Below are 19,790 nucleotides of genomic sequence, written 5' to 3' on the forward strand. Positions count from 1 at the left end.
CACCACAGACACAGGGAAGGCCAATGAGCCTTTTTAAAATACCCAACCCCCACCACCTTCTGTTGCTATGGAAACTGACTACGGCGAGAGCGTCCATGCATTTCCACTGGTTGTTTTTTTTACCTTTCAGCCACCTTTTTTATATTATTTCTTATAACCATGCAGAGCTGTTTGGAGTTCCCATGCAATCAAGAGGAAGGAGCAGTGAGGAAGAGGAGGAGGAAGAGGAGGAGGAGGAAGAGCAGGAGGTGCACAGGCATGGCTGAGGAGACACAGTTTCCAATGATCACTTTTGTGACTATGCAACTGGGCTCATATTACTAGCTGCAGCATCACAAAAATGACACTGGCAACCGCAAGAACGGGCCGAAACCGTGAGAAACACAGAGAGGGTCTGAGAGTAAAGTCAGAGCTTTAGATTCCCAACACCACATACAGTAAGGACAGCCAATAGCGAAGGAGAACCTGCTCAAACCTGCGCACCCACACCTGCTTGATAAGCTGGAGGTGTGGCTTTAGCATCCTCAAAAACATCAAGGCTTCGAAATATCAAATTAAAATTCAGACTTTTTTGACTCTCATTGACTCGTTTGTAAAAGAGGATACCAAAAGTAAAATAAATAGATATTAAACATATATATATATAAATGGAAAAATAAATAAATATAATACAGTTAAGGGAAAAAAGAAAAAATATATTTTCAAATAAATCTGAAAGAATTAATAAATAAAGACGTAAAAATAAAAATATATTATCATTCTCGCATTTGATACCAACATTTAAATAAATAAATATTTATGTTTTATTTATCTATAAGATACATGAATAAAGAAATACGATATAAAGAAGGAAAGATAAAATAAAAATAGAAATAATGAGTTTTTTGTGCAGAAAAACCCATTTTCTCATTCACAGTGTTTTGTTTACATGCAACCTTTGAGTTAGGGTTTAAAAATGAAATCAAATAAACAAACTTTTCTTCATTCAATATCACAGATATGCACACCCAGTTCAATTTAAATCTGCACGACATGACAGCATCCTTTCCTTCGCCCTCATCTGCATCACAAATAAGGGACAGACACCCGTCCACCAATCAGATGCATCGACTCTGAATTTTCCTCATTTGCAGGCTTTTCCTTTCCCTCCTGGTTCTCCCAGAGGACCTATTGCTGCTCTTCTGCCAGAACACATTACATGGAGAACACAGCGAGGTTATGCAGTCACTAGCTTTCTTTATTTTGCGAGACAGGCTTCTCATTTAATTGGCTGTCTGAATTAGCGTTTTATATTCATCTCTTCCCAAGCCAAGCCAAGCCAAGCCAAGCCAAGCCAAGCCAAGCCAAGCCAAGCAGTGCGGGGCGGTTAATTTGCTGCATCACATGTTCTGGAGGGAGGTGAAGAAAACAGGCCCGGGATGAAAGGGATAGCACAGAAACCTGATCAGAGAACAACCGGGACACCCACAAAAGCAGAGGGGCAAAGAAAGAGGGTGCAGGCACGAAACAGAATACAAGAGGGGGAGATTAAAACATCAGGTGGAGATCTTCAGGGTCTGAAGGTGCGTTCACAGCGGAGGATAAGCAAATGTTCTGCATGTCGTAATATGTTAATATTGTTGTTGTTGGTATCTACATGGTGAGGTAAGCCCCGCCTCCTCCACATTTTTCATTTTAATAGTACACTCTGTGTCTTGTTGAAATGACAATAAAGTATGTCTAAGTCTAGAGAGGTGAAGTCCCTCCCTTTCCGGGGACCTCCATGGACCTTATTTCTGAAAAAGTATGTATTGAAGTCAAAGGAGAGAGAAAGATTATCACTTTGTTTGGTGTGAAACCGCTCAATGAACTACATCTCCCGTCTCGCTCCACACACCCAGACGGCGTCACGTTGGCACATTTCACTTCTTTCTTTCAGAACGAGGCGGAAAGTATTAAAAGAGGTGAAAATCACTCCAAGTCTGGGCATGTTGAGAGCTGTGCACACACACAAGGGGAGTTAGTCGGTTCCTAAGAGCCAGCATGCGGGACCGGGACTCTGGGATTTGTAGTCTTTCTAGTTGCATATTTTTCATAGTCTTATATTTCAACAGTTTTACGACAAACTTTTTTGACATGGAAATGATTTTTTAAATTGACAAACATCATATGTGTAATTCGTGGCACAATTCTAACGGGATCGAAAGATAATCTTTCTCTCCCCATTGACTTCAATACATATTTTTTCCGAAATAAGGTCCCATGGGGCGGAAGTAGATGGGCGGGACTTCGCCTCTCTATGCCAAGACGCGGATAGTCAGTTAAAACATTTCAACTGAAGAGATAAATTAAAGTCAATCAGCGGTGAGAATCTCAGCCTGTCGTCATTGCTGACTCAGGAAACCAAACAGCAGCCGTTAGCCGTTAGCTGTTAGCTGTTAGCTGTTAGCACACAGAGCTCACAGAACTCATATCTGTTCATGAACTGGAGAAACATCAGAGTTTATACACATACTAACCCCAGACTGTCTGTGTCAGACACAGTCTTTGCTTTATTTCTGTCTGTATGACGTTGTTGTGACTGTGTACGGAGCAGCTACATGTTAGCTTAGCCAAGCCTGCTCCGATCTGCATTCAGAAAACATCTTAAACGTTTTGTTCCTGCCTTCTAAGCACACTTACTAAAGCGTTACTTCAGCATTATGTTTGAGACATGCATCACAATTAAATCACAGTGTAATTTGTTAATTGTATTGTTGTTGGTATCTACATGGTGAGGTAAGCCCCGCCTCCTCGTCTAGTTTGAGTGACACGAGTAAACACCAATGAGGGTCTCCACTTTACCTGCGGAAGTCTAGAAGGGTCCGGGCTGAGTTTGGGATCCCGCGGTCCATCCAGGACAGGAAGTGGAACTGCGTGACGGTGCGAGTCTCGTTGGTCTGCAGGTTTTTCAGGTAGAAGCTCCGCACCAGGAAGTCCTCGCACCAGATGTGCTCCGACACCAAGTTCACCTGGGAAATATAACGATGTCACGTTGTTTTGGGAAGTAAACAAAGGAGTCACACAGAGACCTGAGCCTCTGCAGACCATTTACATGCACTAAAACCTATAGAGGGAAAACCCCAAAAAGCAGAATAAGACCTCTTTCAGATGTTAAAATCTAAGCTTTGCAACTCCCTCTAATCTCTCACTGATATCACACTCTGTTCCAGAAGTAAACAACACAGGGATTTGAGCCTTTGCAGACCATTTACATGCACTCAAACGTATAGAACACACTGCAGGAAAGGGAAGACCCCTCAAAAAGCAGAATAGGTCCTCTTTAAAATGTACAGAATCCAAGTGTTACCTCGTAGATGTGGTAGACATCCGACACTATGTTCCAGAAGTAAACAACACAAGGATTTAAGCCTCTGCAGACCATTTACATGCACTAAAACCTATATCACACAGGGAAGGAAACCCCACAAAAAGTAGAATAAGGCCTCTTTAAAATGTTAAAATATATGCTTTGCAACTCCTTCTGATCTCTCACTGACGTAGATGTGGTAGACATCCGATACTATGTTCCAGAAGTTAACTACACAAGGATTTGAGCCTCTGCAGACCATTTACATGCACTAAAACCTATATCACATTACAGGAAAACCCCCAAAAATAAAATAGGTCCTCTTTAAAATGTACAGAATCCAAGCGTTACCTCGTAGACGTGGTAGACGTCCGATCCCTCGTCAGGCCAGTAGGGATGACACTGCTTCACCCCATTTTCAGAGAGTGGGGTCAACATGACGACGACAACACAACCACTCTCCCACACCATCTGAAAGTAAACAAACGTTGTTTACTGAAGTGTATAATGTAAGACAACAGAACAATGTGACCAGGATTTTAATAGGAAAACCTGCTTTTCATGAAGCATACTGCTAGCAGTCCCCATTTATGAAAAGTAATATAGCCGTAATCTGTGTTTGTTGATGGTCACTAGCAGAAGCATGTAGCACGACTTCATTTACTTGCATTAAAGAGAAATGGATTTCCTAAGTCTGAATAAATGTCGGCGCTCAGCGTGAGACACATGATGGACGCTTGACGTCTGAGTGAAATCACAACAGCTTCATTTCATCTCGTCGTGATCTAACGGGGAGGAGGACGGGCCCTCGGCAGCCATTAGGAGAATGAGGAGGAAACGTGGCTTTTATGATTGCTATAAAAACACAATGGCCTCCACTATACACTAATCGTGAGCGTCTGTGATCCGGCCCAGTGGCGCATTACACCGACTGTGTGATGAGATTAGAGATAATGTGGAGGAGTATTACCCATTTAGTCTGGAAAGGGTTTGGATAGAAGTGTTCAGACCCTTGACGTGAGAAAAGGTACTCAAAATACGGCATTTGTACGTAAAATATTCAGGAAAACTGCCAATTAATGTCCTGTAAACCCACTCAAGTATTTCAATAAATACATCAGATAGTTAAGAACGTGTTTAGAGTTAACGTGGAGGAGTATTACCCATGTTGTCTTGTAAAGGGTTTGGCTGGTGCTGGAAGAAGTTTTCAGATCCTTGACTTGAGAAAAGGTACTCAAAATACTGATTTTTAAGTAAAAATATTCAAAAGAAAGACCAAAAAATGCCAATTAATGTCCCGTCAACACACTCATTGTTTTAGGTATTTAAATATAGAATGCGATGGTTTCATATGTATAAAAGAAGATAGGGATAAAAGGTGTTTTTGTTTCTTCAGATAGTTAAGAACGTATTTTTTTAACAGTTTCTAGGCTCCAAAAAATGAAGAAAACATTCAAAAATAATTGAAACATTTAAAAATAATAATAAGAAAAAATACAAAGATTAACAAAAACACGGAAAGGGGGATCTTGCAAATTAAAAGCCAAACAAAAAAATAATTTTCAGCTTAAAATGTCCACTGAGTTTTCCTCTGATGTTCCCAGAGCCATTATATTATGGGATGTAGGGAAGGTGTTTGGAGGATCAGCGCTGCAGTGGGTTAGAGAGGACATGACAGTGTTTGTTTACTTTTAATGGGGGGGGGGGGAGAGCTGCAACAACCCAGTGTTTACCGTGTGGAATAATGAATAGTTTCTTCCTGTTTCATTGTGCCTGTCTCTATATTCTGCTTAATGGGGAAGGCTGTGTTGTTAGTTAATAGATTTTCATTATTTCACCTCGCAGAAAGACACGTTAATAAACTAAACACAGGAAACAGGGAGCCTTTTCCTTTAGTCTGACAGCAGGTTTGTGTCAAAGAGGCTCTAATCTGCTTCTCGTGTAGTGTGTTCTTTAGATGTTAGTGCATGTAAATGGTCTGCAAAGGCTCAAATCTCTTTGATTCAAGCTGTTCCTGGGGGAGTGAGTATGTCACTGCAAAATGAAACAGTTCTCAGTATTTCCGGATGATATTCAACCTCAGAACCGTAGTATCTTTCTCTAACCCCGGGGGGTCAAACTCAATTTCATCGCGGGCCACATTAGCATTAAGGTTGCACTCAAAGGGCCGTTTGTAACTTTATACATATATAATATATATATTAAATAATGTATTATATTACATTATTGCCTCTGAATTGGATTATTATCGGATAGGATAACAACTTAGTAATTAACTATGTCTGAAAGCAGAAGTCTAGGGCAAATAATTGCAAGTCTCTTCAGTGCGCATGTCACAAAACGAGATGCATTGTGGGACATGTAGTTTATGGGCAACCTGCTTCTGTAATGTAACCGTATAATAAATGTATTATATTCTTTGCAAGCTCTTGAGGGGCCACAGAAAATGAAGTCGCAGTCCGGATTTGGCCCCTGGGCCTTGAGTTTGACCCCCCTGCTCTAACCCTATGGAAGCAAACACCAGACAGAATTATTTGAATTTGATCAGACACCGAATTTATAGCTTTGAAAATGTTTACTTTGAAAATCATGTATCTGAATTTTTGTGAAATAAAAATCTGAAATATCTTGATACGCAATTTCAAAAGCTGAATTTCAATGTATTTGTTTCCGTGTTCACAAATTCAGAAATAACAATTCAAGTTAAAATAATTTGAATGGTCAAATTCAGATCTCAGAAATTCAAGTTAAAATAATTGAGATAAATGATTTTCAAAGTAAACATCTTCAATGCAATAAATTCGGTGTCTGATCAAATTAAAATCATTCTGTCTCTCGTTTGCTTCCATACATGTCGGACCAAAGTCGGTTTTTATCGGAGCATTAGGAAGTAATCCTGTTGAGTTTATTAAAACATTAAAGCTGTGACGTGAAGTCTTTGTCTCCTTTTCAGGGAGAAAAACACAAAGAAATGAAATAAAAAAACGGATTGTACTTTCTTGAAAGCGGATATAAGCATATGGGCATTTCCCTTGTTCCAAACGTCATCATGTTTGAATATAAATAAGCGTTCAGTAACGTCCCCATAAGGAGCCAGACGACCCTCTAATCACCACAGTGCTGTCCTATTAACACGTGAAAACGCCATTTGGAGACCATGCATCATTTAAACCGAAGCTCCACACGAAACCACATGTTTTACAACCGCCGATAAGCAGTGATTAACGGCTGGTCCGTGTGACATTTATGGACAAGGGGGGGGAGGGGGGGGGGGGGGGGGGTAAATATGGGCAAACATTAGCATTATTATGAATATAAGTCGACTTCTTAGAGGTGTGTGTGATGAGACGTATATTTCCAGGCAGAAAGCACCACTTTGATGCATTATGATCACATTACAGCGCCAAGAATACAATTATTTGTCTTTTCACAAATGTGCGTAGTGGCCAAACGGTGGTACTACAACTTCTGTGACGTCCCAAAAAGACTCTTTCCCATTGACTTGCACCGAGGAAAGAGAAGAGTGTAAATCAGAGGATGATTATTTGTACGAAAACGAGGGGATTATTTGAATCTAAGGTCGTAAACGTTGTCAAATCCAGAGTTGTTTCACCTCTCCATTCATTGAGGTAAGATGGGCCTTGAAACTAACGATTGGAGGTGAAATGGTCAATGGGCCCAGATACTGGGATATTTGGAGGTTTATTACCAATTTAGTCTGGTAAGAGGTTTGGATAGTAAGTATTCAAATCCTTGACTTGAGAAAAGGAAAAAGAATACTGCATTTTTACGTAAAATATTCAGGAAAAAGACAAAAGAAATACCCAAAAATGTCAATTAACGTCCCGTCAACAGAGTCATTGTTTTAGGTATTTAAATATAGTATTGGATGGTTTAATATGTAGCAAAGAAGGTAGTGATCAAATGTGTATTAGCATCTTCAGCTAGTTAAGAACGTGTTTTTTTATGACGTAAACAGTCCCAAAAATGAAGGAAATAGGATTTAAATAAAACTTTAAAAATTACAATAACATATTATATTATTAAATATTATAAAATACGAAAAAATACATAAAAACTAAATTAAATTAATCGAATTTTTTTATAAAATAATAACAAAAAATACAAAGATTAAAAAACATATATACATTTGTTTTGGAGAGTTCCTTTGCGCCACTGAGCAATCTTCCACACCTCCAGAGCTCTGGCTTTCTTTATACAGCCATGTTTAGTATATTCTGAGAAAGCATGAAACAGTAACAGCTGATGGGCTCATTAGTTTGGATCGATTAGCTGAATATGAAACAATGAAAGGACAGTGTAGAGATGGTGTTACCTGCCAGAAGTCGGCCACGGTGGAGAGAAGAGGGCCTTGGGAGGAGATGTACGTCGGGTTTCGGGGGTCATGGTCCATCTGGAAGAGAGAGCAGAGTTTTAAGGTAGGGACGAACCAAGCTGACTCCAAAGAACTCACACAGACGGACCCGACTGCTGCGTCTTGGCCAACAGTCGCACTGGAACACACCGCAAAGACTTCAGGTTCCACGTGTTGAATCGGTAGCTTTTCGGCCAAAAAGGTGTCGGCCGAAAAGACACGACGGTGCGGGACACACCAACCTGAGTAGGGCGACAGGACGCTCATCGTCGGCCTGAAATCCATCGACGGCCAAAATCGGCTTGGTGTGTCCGGGGCCTTAGACAGAGTATGGGGGATGAAGCTTCAATTTCTGGGTGAATGACGGCCATGAAAGATTCTCTGAACGTGTCGTCTGCATTCCTTACTTCCGTTCAAAGAGCTCAGATTGGACTTGTATTCTGGTATTGTAAACCTGTCTATTTGAGCTGGTTTTAATGTTGATTTTATTCTCAAGTGTTTCTGCTGCACTACAGTATATCTCAATGCTTTTCATTATTTGTAAAGCCTTGTGTTGAAATGTCTTGTCTTGCCATACCTTAGATATGCTAAAAACAGATATCAGTATTAGATATCAGTCTTTTCAAACACAAAACACCTGAAATCATGATTTAACCCCTACTTAAAATACAACTTGATTGCTATTACCTTCAATAACTTAAGGTTCATTATCTTAAAGCCAGGATTGGGAGGGTTACACTTCTTATATCATGCACTACCGTTTGAAAAAGCATTGTAATGTGGTTAGTCCTTTTCATGCAATCTGTTCCTCCCCAAGCCTCAAAGCAAAGCATTAAAAGATAGAACAGATATTTGTGAAGCATAAAAGCTCTTTTACTTCGAACCACTTCATGTCTTTTTGTCCCAGTCTGTCTTCTCCCCACAGAGGAGGACTTCTCTTTCATGTCTCGCTTTAGTATTCATGCAGTGACAGCATGTCTGTGTCCTTGAGATTGGCGCTAACATTCATTATTAAAACAAAACCCACAAGAGGACATTCAACCAGGAAGCATGAAGAGAACATTAAACTCCATGGCACCTAATTGAAGAAGAACGGTGAAGAAAAGGCTTCCTTTTTTTGTGCGATGTCTCAAATATTAACGTTTTAAAGAGGTCCTATTCTGCTTCTTTATGGGGTTGGAGTGTGTTCATTAGAGTAGGGCTGCTCGATTATGGTAAAAATCATAATCTCGATTATTCGGGTCAATAATTGTAATTGCGATTATTAAATGCGATTATTCATTGACTTTGAAAACATCCATTTATTGGAGAAAAAAATGTGAACAGCATGTTTTTAACAGTTGATTATCCTGAACTTTAAGTATAATTCAACTGAAACACCAAAAAAAAAAAAAAAAAAAAAAAAGGAATAATAAAAAAAAGAATCCTTTTATTTCGATGACGTTGTTTTCGGAATCGTTGCAAGCCATAATCGTAATCGCGATTAAAATACGATTAATTGAGCAGCCCTACATTAGATGTTAGTGCATGTAAATGGTCTGCAGAGGCTAAAATCTCCTTGATTAAAGCTGTTCCTGTAATGGGAGTATTTCAATGATAAACGTTCCTAAAGAATGCTGCAAAATGAAACAGCTCTTAGTCATTTGGATGATATTCAACCTCAGAACCGTATTGTTCCCGAATTGTTATTAAAATAAACAAGTCGGACTCCAGTCGGTTTTATCGGAGCATTAGGAAATAATCCTGTTGTTGAGATTATGAAAATATTAAAGCTGTGACGTAAAGCTCTGTCATGTCTCCTTTGAAGGCAGAGTGTTGAAGAAAAACACAGAAAAATGAGATTTAAAAAAAACAGATTTTAAACTTCTGAGCTCATGTTTGGGTCCAGTTTGCGAAATATATACGACCCGGGGGCTTTCCTGACTGTTCGCTGTACCATGAATAACATTTAATGCACCCCCACACCTCCAGTAAAGCAGTGTGTGTCGTCAGTCGTGATAAAACTAACCATACATCAACATTCAAAATGACTCCCTGTGAAACATCAACATCTCGGATGCTTTGCATAAAAACTGCATTCAGGTCAATGTGAACACTCAATCAAATCTCAATCACATCCTTCAAATCAAAGTCCCCGACATCATTATGTGGCTCCTGAACGCCTCACAGAGACAGCCTGAAGCTAACAGACAGATATGGAGATATTTCAAGAGGAAGTGAAGAGTCAACAAACCAAGTGTCTCTACTTTAAAGAGTCCTCTCCTGCTGATGTTCAGGTGTATATCAGTGTGTAGTGTCTCTACTTTAAAGAGTCCTCTCCTGCTGATGTTCAGGTGTATATCAGTGTGTAGTGTCTCTACTTTAAAGAGTCCTCTCCTGCTGATGTTCAGGTGTATATCAGTGTGTAGTGTCTCTACTTTAAAGAGTCCCCTCCTGCTGATGTTCAGGTGTATATCAGTATGTAGTGTCTCTACTTTAAAGAGTCCTCTCCTGCTGATGTTCAGGTGTATATCAGTATGTAGTGTCTCTACTTTAAAGAGTCCTCTCCTGCTGATGTTCAGGTGTATATCAGTATGTAGTGTCTCTACTTTAAAGAGTCCTCTCCTGCTGATGTTCAGGTGTATATCAGTATGTAGTGTCTATACTTTAAAGAGTCCTCTCCTGCTGATGTTCAGCTGTATATCAGTATGTAGTGTCTCTACTTTAAAGAGTCCTCTCCTGCTGATGTTCAGGTGTATATCATTATGTAGTGTCTCTACTTTAAAGAGTCCTCTCCTGCTGATGTTCAGGTGTATATCAGTATGTAGTGTCTCTACTTTAAAGAGTCCTCTCCTGCTGATGTTCAGGTGTATATCAGTATGTAGTGTCTCTACTTTAAAGAGTCCTCTCCTGCTGATGTTCAGGTGTATATCAGTATGTAGTGTCTCTACTTTAAAGAGTCCTCTCCTGCTGATGTTCAGGTGTATATCAGTATGTAGTGTCTCTCTCTCTGTGTGTGTGTGTGTGTGTGTGTGTGTGTGTGTGTGTGTGTGTGTGTGTGTGTGTGTGTGTGTGTGTGTGTCTCTGTGTGTGTGTGTGTGTGTGTGTGTGTGTGTGTGTCTGTGTGTGTGTGTGTGTGTGTGTGTGTGTGTGTGTGTCCCTTTGTCTCTCTTTGACCTCTGACCCCCAGAAAAAGACCCTCAGATATGTTGCTTGTCGGCTGAAGCTAATGAGGAGGAAGGGGCTGTTTCGACGGAGGTAATTATCACAGCTTTGCTCCCTCTCCTTTGTGGGATGATTACTGTCCTTCCTCCACGGCCACAGTCTTTATTTTATAACCCTCTTCTCCCGCTCTGATTGATCGCCTTTATTATAATATTTTCCGCTGTAAAATGGCGAATGTTTCAGGCAGGAGATGGAGGTCTAAATGTTGGTTTCTGGAGAGTAATGGGCTTCGGGGTGCAGCTGTTTTTCGCACCCCCTCATTTATCTCCTCAGAAAAGAATTGGCAGAGTATTTGAAATGCATAGCTTCCTGTTCCCTTTGATGGAATCCCTCTGCAGCCTCCAGGGAAATCAGGACTGGCAGTGTTTGGGGAAATAAATAAATAAATAAAATGTGTAGGCCTCTGTGGATTTAAAGGTGCGACGCATTTGTTTAGTCCCAAACAGATATATATATATTGCTGATAGAAAAAGGGTTATCTATAGCACAAATAATCTACAAATCCTGCCTTCAAATGGAGACATCTTTTAATTTGGAAATAATAACTTCACCATAACGCCAAACATTTGAAATGTTCTCCCTTTTTCCGTATTTTTTTTAATGGTTTATACAGTTGTTATTTATTTATGCTGTTATAATCGTCTATATTTGCTTGTCAGGGGTCTTTGAGCACCAGGATTATTCATTATGTTCTTCAATGACATGGTGCTTTATAATAAAATCTATTATACTCTGTAAAAATAATAAAAATGTGATAAATCCACGAATATCTACGTCTTTTTTTAAATAAATTCGATGTATTTATTTGTATTGTGTTTTCTATAATGCCCTGAGTTTGTGCCTTTTTCTGATGTTGTGTTGAAGCTGTTTTTGTGTGTGTTTTTCCCTTAAAGGTCCCATGTCATTTCCACTGATCTTCATTTCATTGTTGAGGTCTACGAGAATAGATTTACATTGTTCAATGTTCCAAACTCACATTGGTTTCTCATCCAGCATCTCTGTATAGTCTGTGTATTCAAAGCGTCTGTGGGTTCAAGAAAAGCGTTATAGAAATCAAATGTATTATTATTATTATTATTATTCACTCTCTGTCCTAAACGGCTTGTTGGATCTCCTGCCCCCCCCCCCCCCAACCCCCCCCCCCCCCCCCTGTGAGCCCCGTGGCCGACAGCGAGACACCACGGAACTCAGCCTGGGCACACACACAAATAAACTCCCAGCCAGGCTGCGGATGTGTGTGTGTGTTTCGGGCTGGGTTTCGCTCTGTCTCGCCGACCCCACACCAGTGAGTCAGCTCACTCGCAACGTCCAGCCGAGTGTGTGTGTGTGTGTGTGTGTGTGTGTGTGTGTGTGTGTGTGTGTGTGTGTGTGTGTGTGTGTGTGTGTTTGTGTGTGTGTGTGTGTGTGTGAGGAAGTCCGCGGATTGGTCCAAACGTAACGGCTCCGCGGATTGGTTCATTTGGACCAATCCGCGGAGCCGTTACGTTACGTCACAGAACCCAAGAAGTAAACAATGGAAAAAGAGAAATGTCCAACGAGGCGTTCTGGGGCAGCATAGACAGGTCTTCTCTGTGTTAGAGTTTTACTCCCTACAGGGTGTACTTTGAGGGTTTGTGACTCTGCAGACCGTTCACATGCAGAACAACCTTCATAACACACAAGGGGACGGGTAAGAACCAGAAAAGCATGACATGGGATCTTTAAATGCAGATGTTTTTTGAGGAAAGCTTAAATTCAAATGACTTCTATGATCAGATTAGATTACATGTCACTTGTTAGACGCTTTTACCAACTCACTACTGTGGGGACTACAAAATAAAAGCCTTGTTGACGACAGATATTATAATGAAAGCTGTATTATACTCACTATGGGACTGGCGTTGATGTAATCTGAGTTCCCGTGGTTATTCTCAGCCTTCAGCGTGATCCTGGAGTGGTCATCTGTGAGAGGACATGCATTATTTATAAACCAATATTCCTCTCGTCTGAACACAATAACAGCACGATGAGAGGATCGGCTGCAGGCTCTTCAATTTCACCAGACTTTCATCATGCATTGAACAACTGATATGAAGTCTGCTCCACCTTCAATACGGAGGGGAAATAATTATCTGATCTGGAGAAGCTGGAAAATCCTCTTTTTTAAAACAAAGATAATCTGGTCGAGACTCAGTAGTCTTCTTCAACACATTTGCTTTAAAGTAAAAGACCCTAAATCTTGGCAGCAAATGTTTTTTTGTGACTAAATGACCAGAAATCAAAGTTTAAAATGCGTTATTTATGATGAGAAACAGTCAAAAACTCTTCTCCATCAGGACTGTGGAAGTGGTTTGATCCAATTTGACTGACAGTACTCACAGTCAATATGTTTCTAGAATGGTTTAATCCAAAATCCAATGGTCTAAACCCATTGGCTGCCCAGTGTGATGCTATTTTACGGGTTAGCAACTAGGCTGCGTGCATCTCAAATCAGCTTCAGTGGAATATTACTCGGAGTAAGAGCTTAATTAGGGTATATTAAACAAAATAAATCTTAAAGTAATTGACAGTTAACTAAGCCCCGCCCACCTGAGTTAGTATTGCTAGGATTTTGCAGATTTAGCTATAATTCATAGATTGCTTCAAACCTCTTCAGTATTAACCACAGATGTTATCCCAGGCTAAAAACAACCATTCAGAAAACCATTGACTTCCGGAACAGGTGACAGGAAGTGCTAAATACTGAGTCATCTCTGGGTTTAACACCTCGCTTTTGGCTTCGAAACCCCCCAACAAAGACCCTGAATAGACATTAGGGGTGACTCACATACGACCACGGCGTCAGAGCGGTTCTTCCTGGAGTTCTGCTCTCCGTGTCCCACGCTCCAGGCTCCGGGTTCGGCTTGATACGAACACAAAGCCTCCCATTCCCGCTCCAGACGGTTCTTGTTCTTCAGGTGGTCCTCCATGTACGACTGAGGGGGAGAAAACAGACCCGAGGTCAGCCTTTAAGGTCACGCAAATCCACTTCTTCATGTCTCCTCTACATCAACATGTGTCCTCTCTTCTTCATGTCTCTTCTACATCAACATGTGTCCCCTCTTCTCCATGTCTCTTCTACATCAACATGTGTCCCCTCTTCCTCATGTCTCTTCTACATCAACATGTGTCCCCTCTTCTTCATGTCTCTTCTACATCAACATGTGTCCCCTCTTCTTCATGTCTCTTCTACATCAACATGTGTCCTCTCTTCTCCATGTCTCTTCTACATCAACATGTGTCCCCTCTTCTTCATGTCTCTTCTACATCAACATGTGTCCTCTCTTCTTCATGTCTCTTCTACATCAACATGTGTCCCCTCTGTTGAAAGAGACTCTGAAAGTTTCAGGAACAAAGACTTTATGATGTCATAACGATGTTTTGTCTTGTGTAACCATTATCCCCTGAATCTCCTCTAGAGCTCCATTGAGTTCTTTGTAAAAAAAATGTCTCTCAGAGGGGCGTGGGGAGGGGCTCCTTATTTTCATCTAAAGTAACGGACAGAGAATCAGCCCTTTGGAAACAGGGCTGAAACAGAGGGGATTATGGGTAATGCTTCAATGATCTGTTTGGTGTTTCAGCCAATCAGAGACAGGCTCTGGATATATCTGAGACCTGTGATATATTGATGAAGAAGAGGATGATAGGGGACCTTTAACTAAATTTCATCGCGGCATATCAGCATCATGGTTGCACTCAAAGAGATGCATTGTGGGACATGTAGTGCTTCTGTAAAGCGGCATTTAACCGTATAATAAACGTAGTACATTATTTGCAAGCTCTTGACACCGCTGCTGTAAAAAGACAATATGTTTTCCAACAGCCTCTCTCCATTACAGCCACAACCAGGTGTCATGGAGCAACACTGTCCCACTGTAAGCTTTTGTGAGTTGAGGAAGGTGTGCAAAGTGTGTGTGTTTTTAACCGAGAAACAAACACACACAATTAAGGACTCCTGAAAGGTTTGTCTTTGCATTGTGGCGTTCCCATCACTGCTCGCTCAGATAAGATTGTCTGCATTTTAAGCCGTTCGCTTGGAGAAGACAAAATTGAATTCGCCAGAGAGACAAAGATGGAAAAAGGAGAGGGGGAAGGGTGTGTGTTTCTGTGTCTGTGTGTGTGTCTGTGTGTGTGTGTGTGTGTGTGTGTGTGTGTGTGTGTGTGTGTGTGTGTGTGTGTGTGTGTGTGTGTGTGTGTGTGTGTGTGTGTGTGTGTGTGTGTGTGTGTGTGTGTGTTCTCCCAAACCAGGGCAAGTCTTAAGGAAGCTTTGCAAGACGAGGATCTTTTGTAGCGTCTTCCTAGTCTCCTGTATCATAGCTCCCCCCCTCCCGATGGGGTTAAATGGTTTAGTCCGCCATTGTGTGAGGCAGGAGATTACAGACTCATACACTGGTGTCAGGGATCAGCTGGCTAACACATTGAAAGTGAAACCCAGAGGTTTGTATCCCGTATTAAAGAGGGTGTAGTGGGGCTGAGCACAGAGGTGACGCTCCATTGTTACACCCGACATATTCGCTCTTTAAAAAGGGGATATATACAGTCAATCCTGCAAAGGTGCTAATCACAAATAAGCTCGTCCAACACATAATAACAATGTTAATTTTGGCAGCTGTTTTTGATTTAGTCTTAGTCTTTAGACGAAAATGGTTATTAGTTTTAGTCACATTTTAGTCATTCCTATCCTTCGTAGTTTTAGTCTAGTTTTAGTCGATGAAAAATAAAATGTTAGTCAAAATGTGTCTCTATTCTCTCTGAACGCTCCGTCCCCGGCAGATCTCTGTGTCCGCTGCAGCATGTCTGTTAGGCCCCGCCCCCCGCACACAGAGAGACACAGGGAGATCGCTCTTCTGGAGTGAAGAGAGCGGAAATAATAATATTGCAAATTATAAACGTAAGATGCATTTTGACAGACAAGATGGACACTTGGGGGAAAATACGCTGCATTTTGATTGTCCGATAGTCCACCATTAACACCTTAGTCTCGTCTCGTCAACGAAAACTAAATATACATTTCGTCATAGTTTTCGTTATCAAGAATCTATTTTTAGCTCGTCATCGTCTCGTCTTAGTCATGTAAAAAAGGTTGTTGACGAACATTTTTCGTCATAGTTTTCGTTGACGAAATTTACACTGCATGATAGGCAATTACTCTGTGATCGATCATGAATGCACATATCCTGCTAAGTAAGAACATTACAAAGTGTGCAGACGATAGAAGTCACAGTTATTGTTCAGGACTGAAGAGGCCACTAAGGCCGCGGTGAGGACAGAATAAGAGACTGCTTTGATTTACAATGAGAGGACAATGAGAGCACAATGAGAACCTGAAGGGATGTTTCTGACATATCTGCTTTTATGCTTTGAACTGTATTTTTATGCACGCGAAAAGCGATTTATATATGTACAAAAGTCCACTCAAGAGATGGAAGAAGAACTCAATAACCCACTTTTACCATGTGATGAACCCATGAACGCCTTAATAACCATTACAATGTATGATTTATTAACTGTACGGTGGCCTAGAGGTGTAAACGCTAGGGCTGTCAAGTTAACGCAAAAAAAAATTAACGCCACTAATTCTTTTAACGTGATTAACGCATGTGTATTTTTTGTCCTCGGCCGCCCCGTAGTTTCAGAACGCATCGAGTTTAAAATACCATCTACAAGCTGATGCTGACAGCCCCGCTCCTGCCGCCCGCTTGTGGCAGACCACACTCCCACGCTCACCGGCAGGCAGCGACTGGCCATCGGGAGGACCGGGAGGGTGTGTTTATGTGTGGCGCGAGAGGCACACCTTACGTGTTGTTGTTAGCATCTGGTGCTAGCTAGCTGCGCTAACGGATATAAGGAGCTGTTTCAATGAAAACAGAGGAGCGACATTTCGCCGACAACTACGCCGAGCACTTGACTTCATGCAGGTAGACAGACAGCGGGACATTGTGGGAAAAGTCAGCACACTCAGCACGGATAGTGCACGCAACATGATTGCAGCGTCCGGCAGCTCCCGTTCGAGCATGGCCCATCTACACTACAGGCATGAAAAAATCTTGAAGCTGGGCGTGTCTGAAGCTTGGCGATTTTTTGCGAGCAACCAATCACATGAATCTCCCGTCCCCGACATACAAAGCAATAGCAATGTTAAAACGAAGTAAACTGGATATAAACTCTCCAAACAGGCGAAAAAACTATCAGTTTCACCCACTGTCTCTGCCACCTCCCTCCATGCCTGGTTCCTCCGGTTTGTATCCCGGTAAATAGTTCCGGTCGTAAAGAACCGGCTGATTTGCTACCGTAATATCTCGTTTGGAATATGAGGAAATGAACTGCGGTCTGGCTCTCCCAGCTTGCACGCGGTTGGATTGGCTGAGCTTGCACTGGCGGGATTTGCATAAACGGAATTTGATTGGCTGATGCCAAGCATCGAGCCTCAAAAGTTGAACATTGTTCAACTTTTGATGCCGATAGATGCTCGTGATGCTTGCAAAGCCATGCCATGCTCCCCACAATGCAGTTCGGCGAAGATTAAAAATCTTCTACGTCACCCCATTCAAGTGAATGGGCGAAGCGTTGAAAGCATTTTTTGATGCCTGTAGTGTAGACGTACCGTATATGCCTTGAGCTGCACATAGCTCCAACGATCCATCACACACACACACACACACACACACACACACACACACACACACACACACACACACACACACACACACACACACACACACACACACACACACACACACACACACACACACACACACACACACACACACACACACACACACACACACACACACACACACACACACACACACACACACACACACACACACACACACACACACACACACACTGTATTTTATTATTGTATGAGAGGTTCCAGGTTGAATTGAGGCGAATATTTGTAATGTTCAGAGGTTGTTAAGTTTAATATTCATGAGAATATTTGTCATTGTTCCAATGATAATAAATATTTGCATAAAGCATATTTGTCCACTCATGTTGATAAGAGTATTAAGAACTTGAAAAATATTCCTCTAAGGTACATTTAGAACAGATACAAAATGTGCGATTAATTTGCGATTAACTATGGACAATCATGCGATTAATCGCGACTAAATATTTTTAATCGACTGACAGCCCTAGTAAACGCACAACATATGCGCAAAAAAGAATTGTAAGTACTTAAGTGCAGTACTGGATTAAATGTTGTTACCACTGGTCAACTCTCAGTGTGTGTGTTGTCGTGCATCGCCTACACACACACACACACACACACACACACACACACACACACACACACACACACACACACACACACACACACACACACACACACACACACACACACACACACACACACACACACACACACACACACACACCCCCACACACACACACACACACACACACACACACACACACACACACACACACACACACACACACACACGCTCTTGGATAAAACCCGCTCTGAATTGCCTCCTCTGTTATTCAAACGATGTTCTCGATCGATTGCTTTCCAGACTCAGACCCCTGCAGATGTAATGCCATGCAGGCGGCGGACCGAGGCCTTTTCTTCCAGAAGTAACAAAGCTTTGCTGAATGGGGGGGATTATGTCTGCCAATCAGAAGGCTGGGATAACAATGTCTAATCCCCCTGAGCAGAGAGGCTGCTGGGAGAAATCAGGAGGAATCCAGACACAACAGGTAACACCAACGACGTCGCATTCAGAGCAACAACAGGGGGGTTATTACGTAACATAGACCTGAGGCAAGGTGACGAACCTGAGTGTCATCAGGTCAAAGTAACCTGATTACTGTGCTTTAAGAGGCGCCTACATCTGGAACCTTTACATGACGAGTGCTCTGAATGTTGATTAATGTGCATTGTGTCTTCTTCAATAAATACACATACAGGTTTGCGTCTGTGGATAGTATTGTATAAATGAATAGAGCACATTGTTTGGCAGCGTTTTGCTAATAAAGCACATTTAACATTGTGAGGATATTTTGTTATTTTGAGCAAATACGTTAAATTAAATCATTAAAACAATAGAAAAAAAGAATTCCTGATCGACCACTTCAGGATTTCAGTATATAGAATATTAAATTAAATAAAACTACTATTTAAAAACATGAAATAAAAATGTATTAATACAAAATAAAAATACTATTTAAAAAATATATTTAATTACAATTAATTAATAAAAAATACTAATAAATAAAATAAAATAATAAAAACACAACAGTTAGAGATAGTCCATTGTGGCTGAAATACAGCCAACATAATTAAATATTTGTTTTATCACAACAGAGGTGATTAATAAACATTTCTTTGGAAATAAGTGTTTTTTTGTTGTTGAGGAAAATCAAGTTTAAGGTGCTGTCCATGGTGCTGAAAGGACTGCAGGGAAACAGACAGACAGCCTCATAAGCAACGTGTGCATCGCTGCATCACCGGTTAATCATTCTGAGGTTTTAAATCATTAAGTTGCTGAAAAAGGCAAGAAAAAGATAGAAAATGAGAGAGCGATGACTCAGCGCTCAGAGGCAGTCTGAAGTTCGTTATGCAGGAGTTTTTAAGAAGCTTCCTAGCATTTATGTGAGGTGATAGGACCCCCCCCCCCCCCACCCAGCATATGTGCTCTGGAGAGCCTGGTATTCATCATCTATCTCCACACGGTGTGAACTCCAGAGAGCAAAGCATGATGGGAAATATAGGTTTTGAGATCAGCGATAACAAGGCAATCTCACACATGGTTTCATCCGAGATGGAGGTGGAATTTGAAAGAAGAACCCCCTATGTGACACCCCCCCCGTCAATCAGAGGAGATGAGGGTCCGGGACAAAGTGGGGTTAATAATA

The 19,790-nt window shown here is 41.2% G+C and overlaps 1 protein-coding gene across 1 annotated transcript in view; it reads right to left on the reverse strand.

Moving 5' to 3' along the window:
• Positions 1-19,790, reverse strand: part of ptprn2 (protein tyrosine phosphatase receptor type N2) — a 172,086-nt gene that overhangs the window by 10,614 nt on the left and 141,682 nt on the right. The window contains exons 15-19 of the mRNA XM_079661853.1: positions 13,714-13,861; positions 12,775-12,848; positions 7,665-7,742; positions 3,680-3,799; positions 2,824-2,990 (exon numbers count right to left, since the gene is read on the reverse strand). Coding sequence (XP_079517979.1) covers positions 2,824-2,990; positions 3,680-3,799; positions 7,665-7,742; positions 12,775-12,848; positions 13,714-13,861 — 587 coding nt within the window. The remainder of the gene's footprint in view (positions 1-2,823; positions 2,991-3,679; positions 3,800-7,664; positions 7,743-12,774; positions 12,849-13,713; positions 13,862-19,790) is intronic.

Source organism: Notothenia rossii (assembly GCF_949606895.1).
Source record: "Notothenia rossii genome assembly, chromosome: 12".
In the NCBI taxonomy this organism is placed as follows: Eukaryota; Metazoa; Chordata; class Actinopteri; order Perciformes; family Nototheniidae; genus Notothenia; species Notothenia rossii.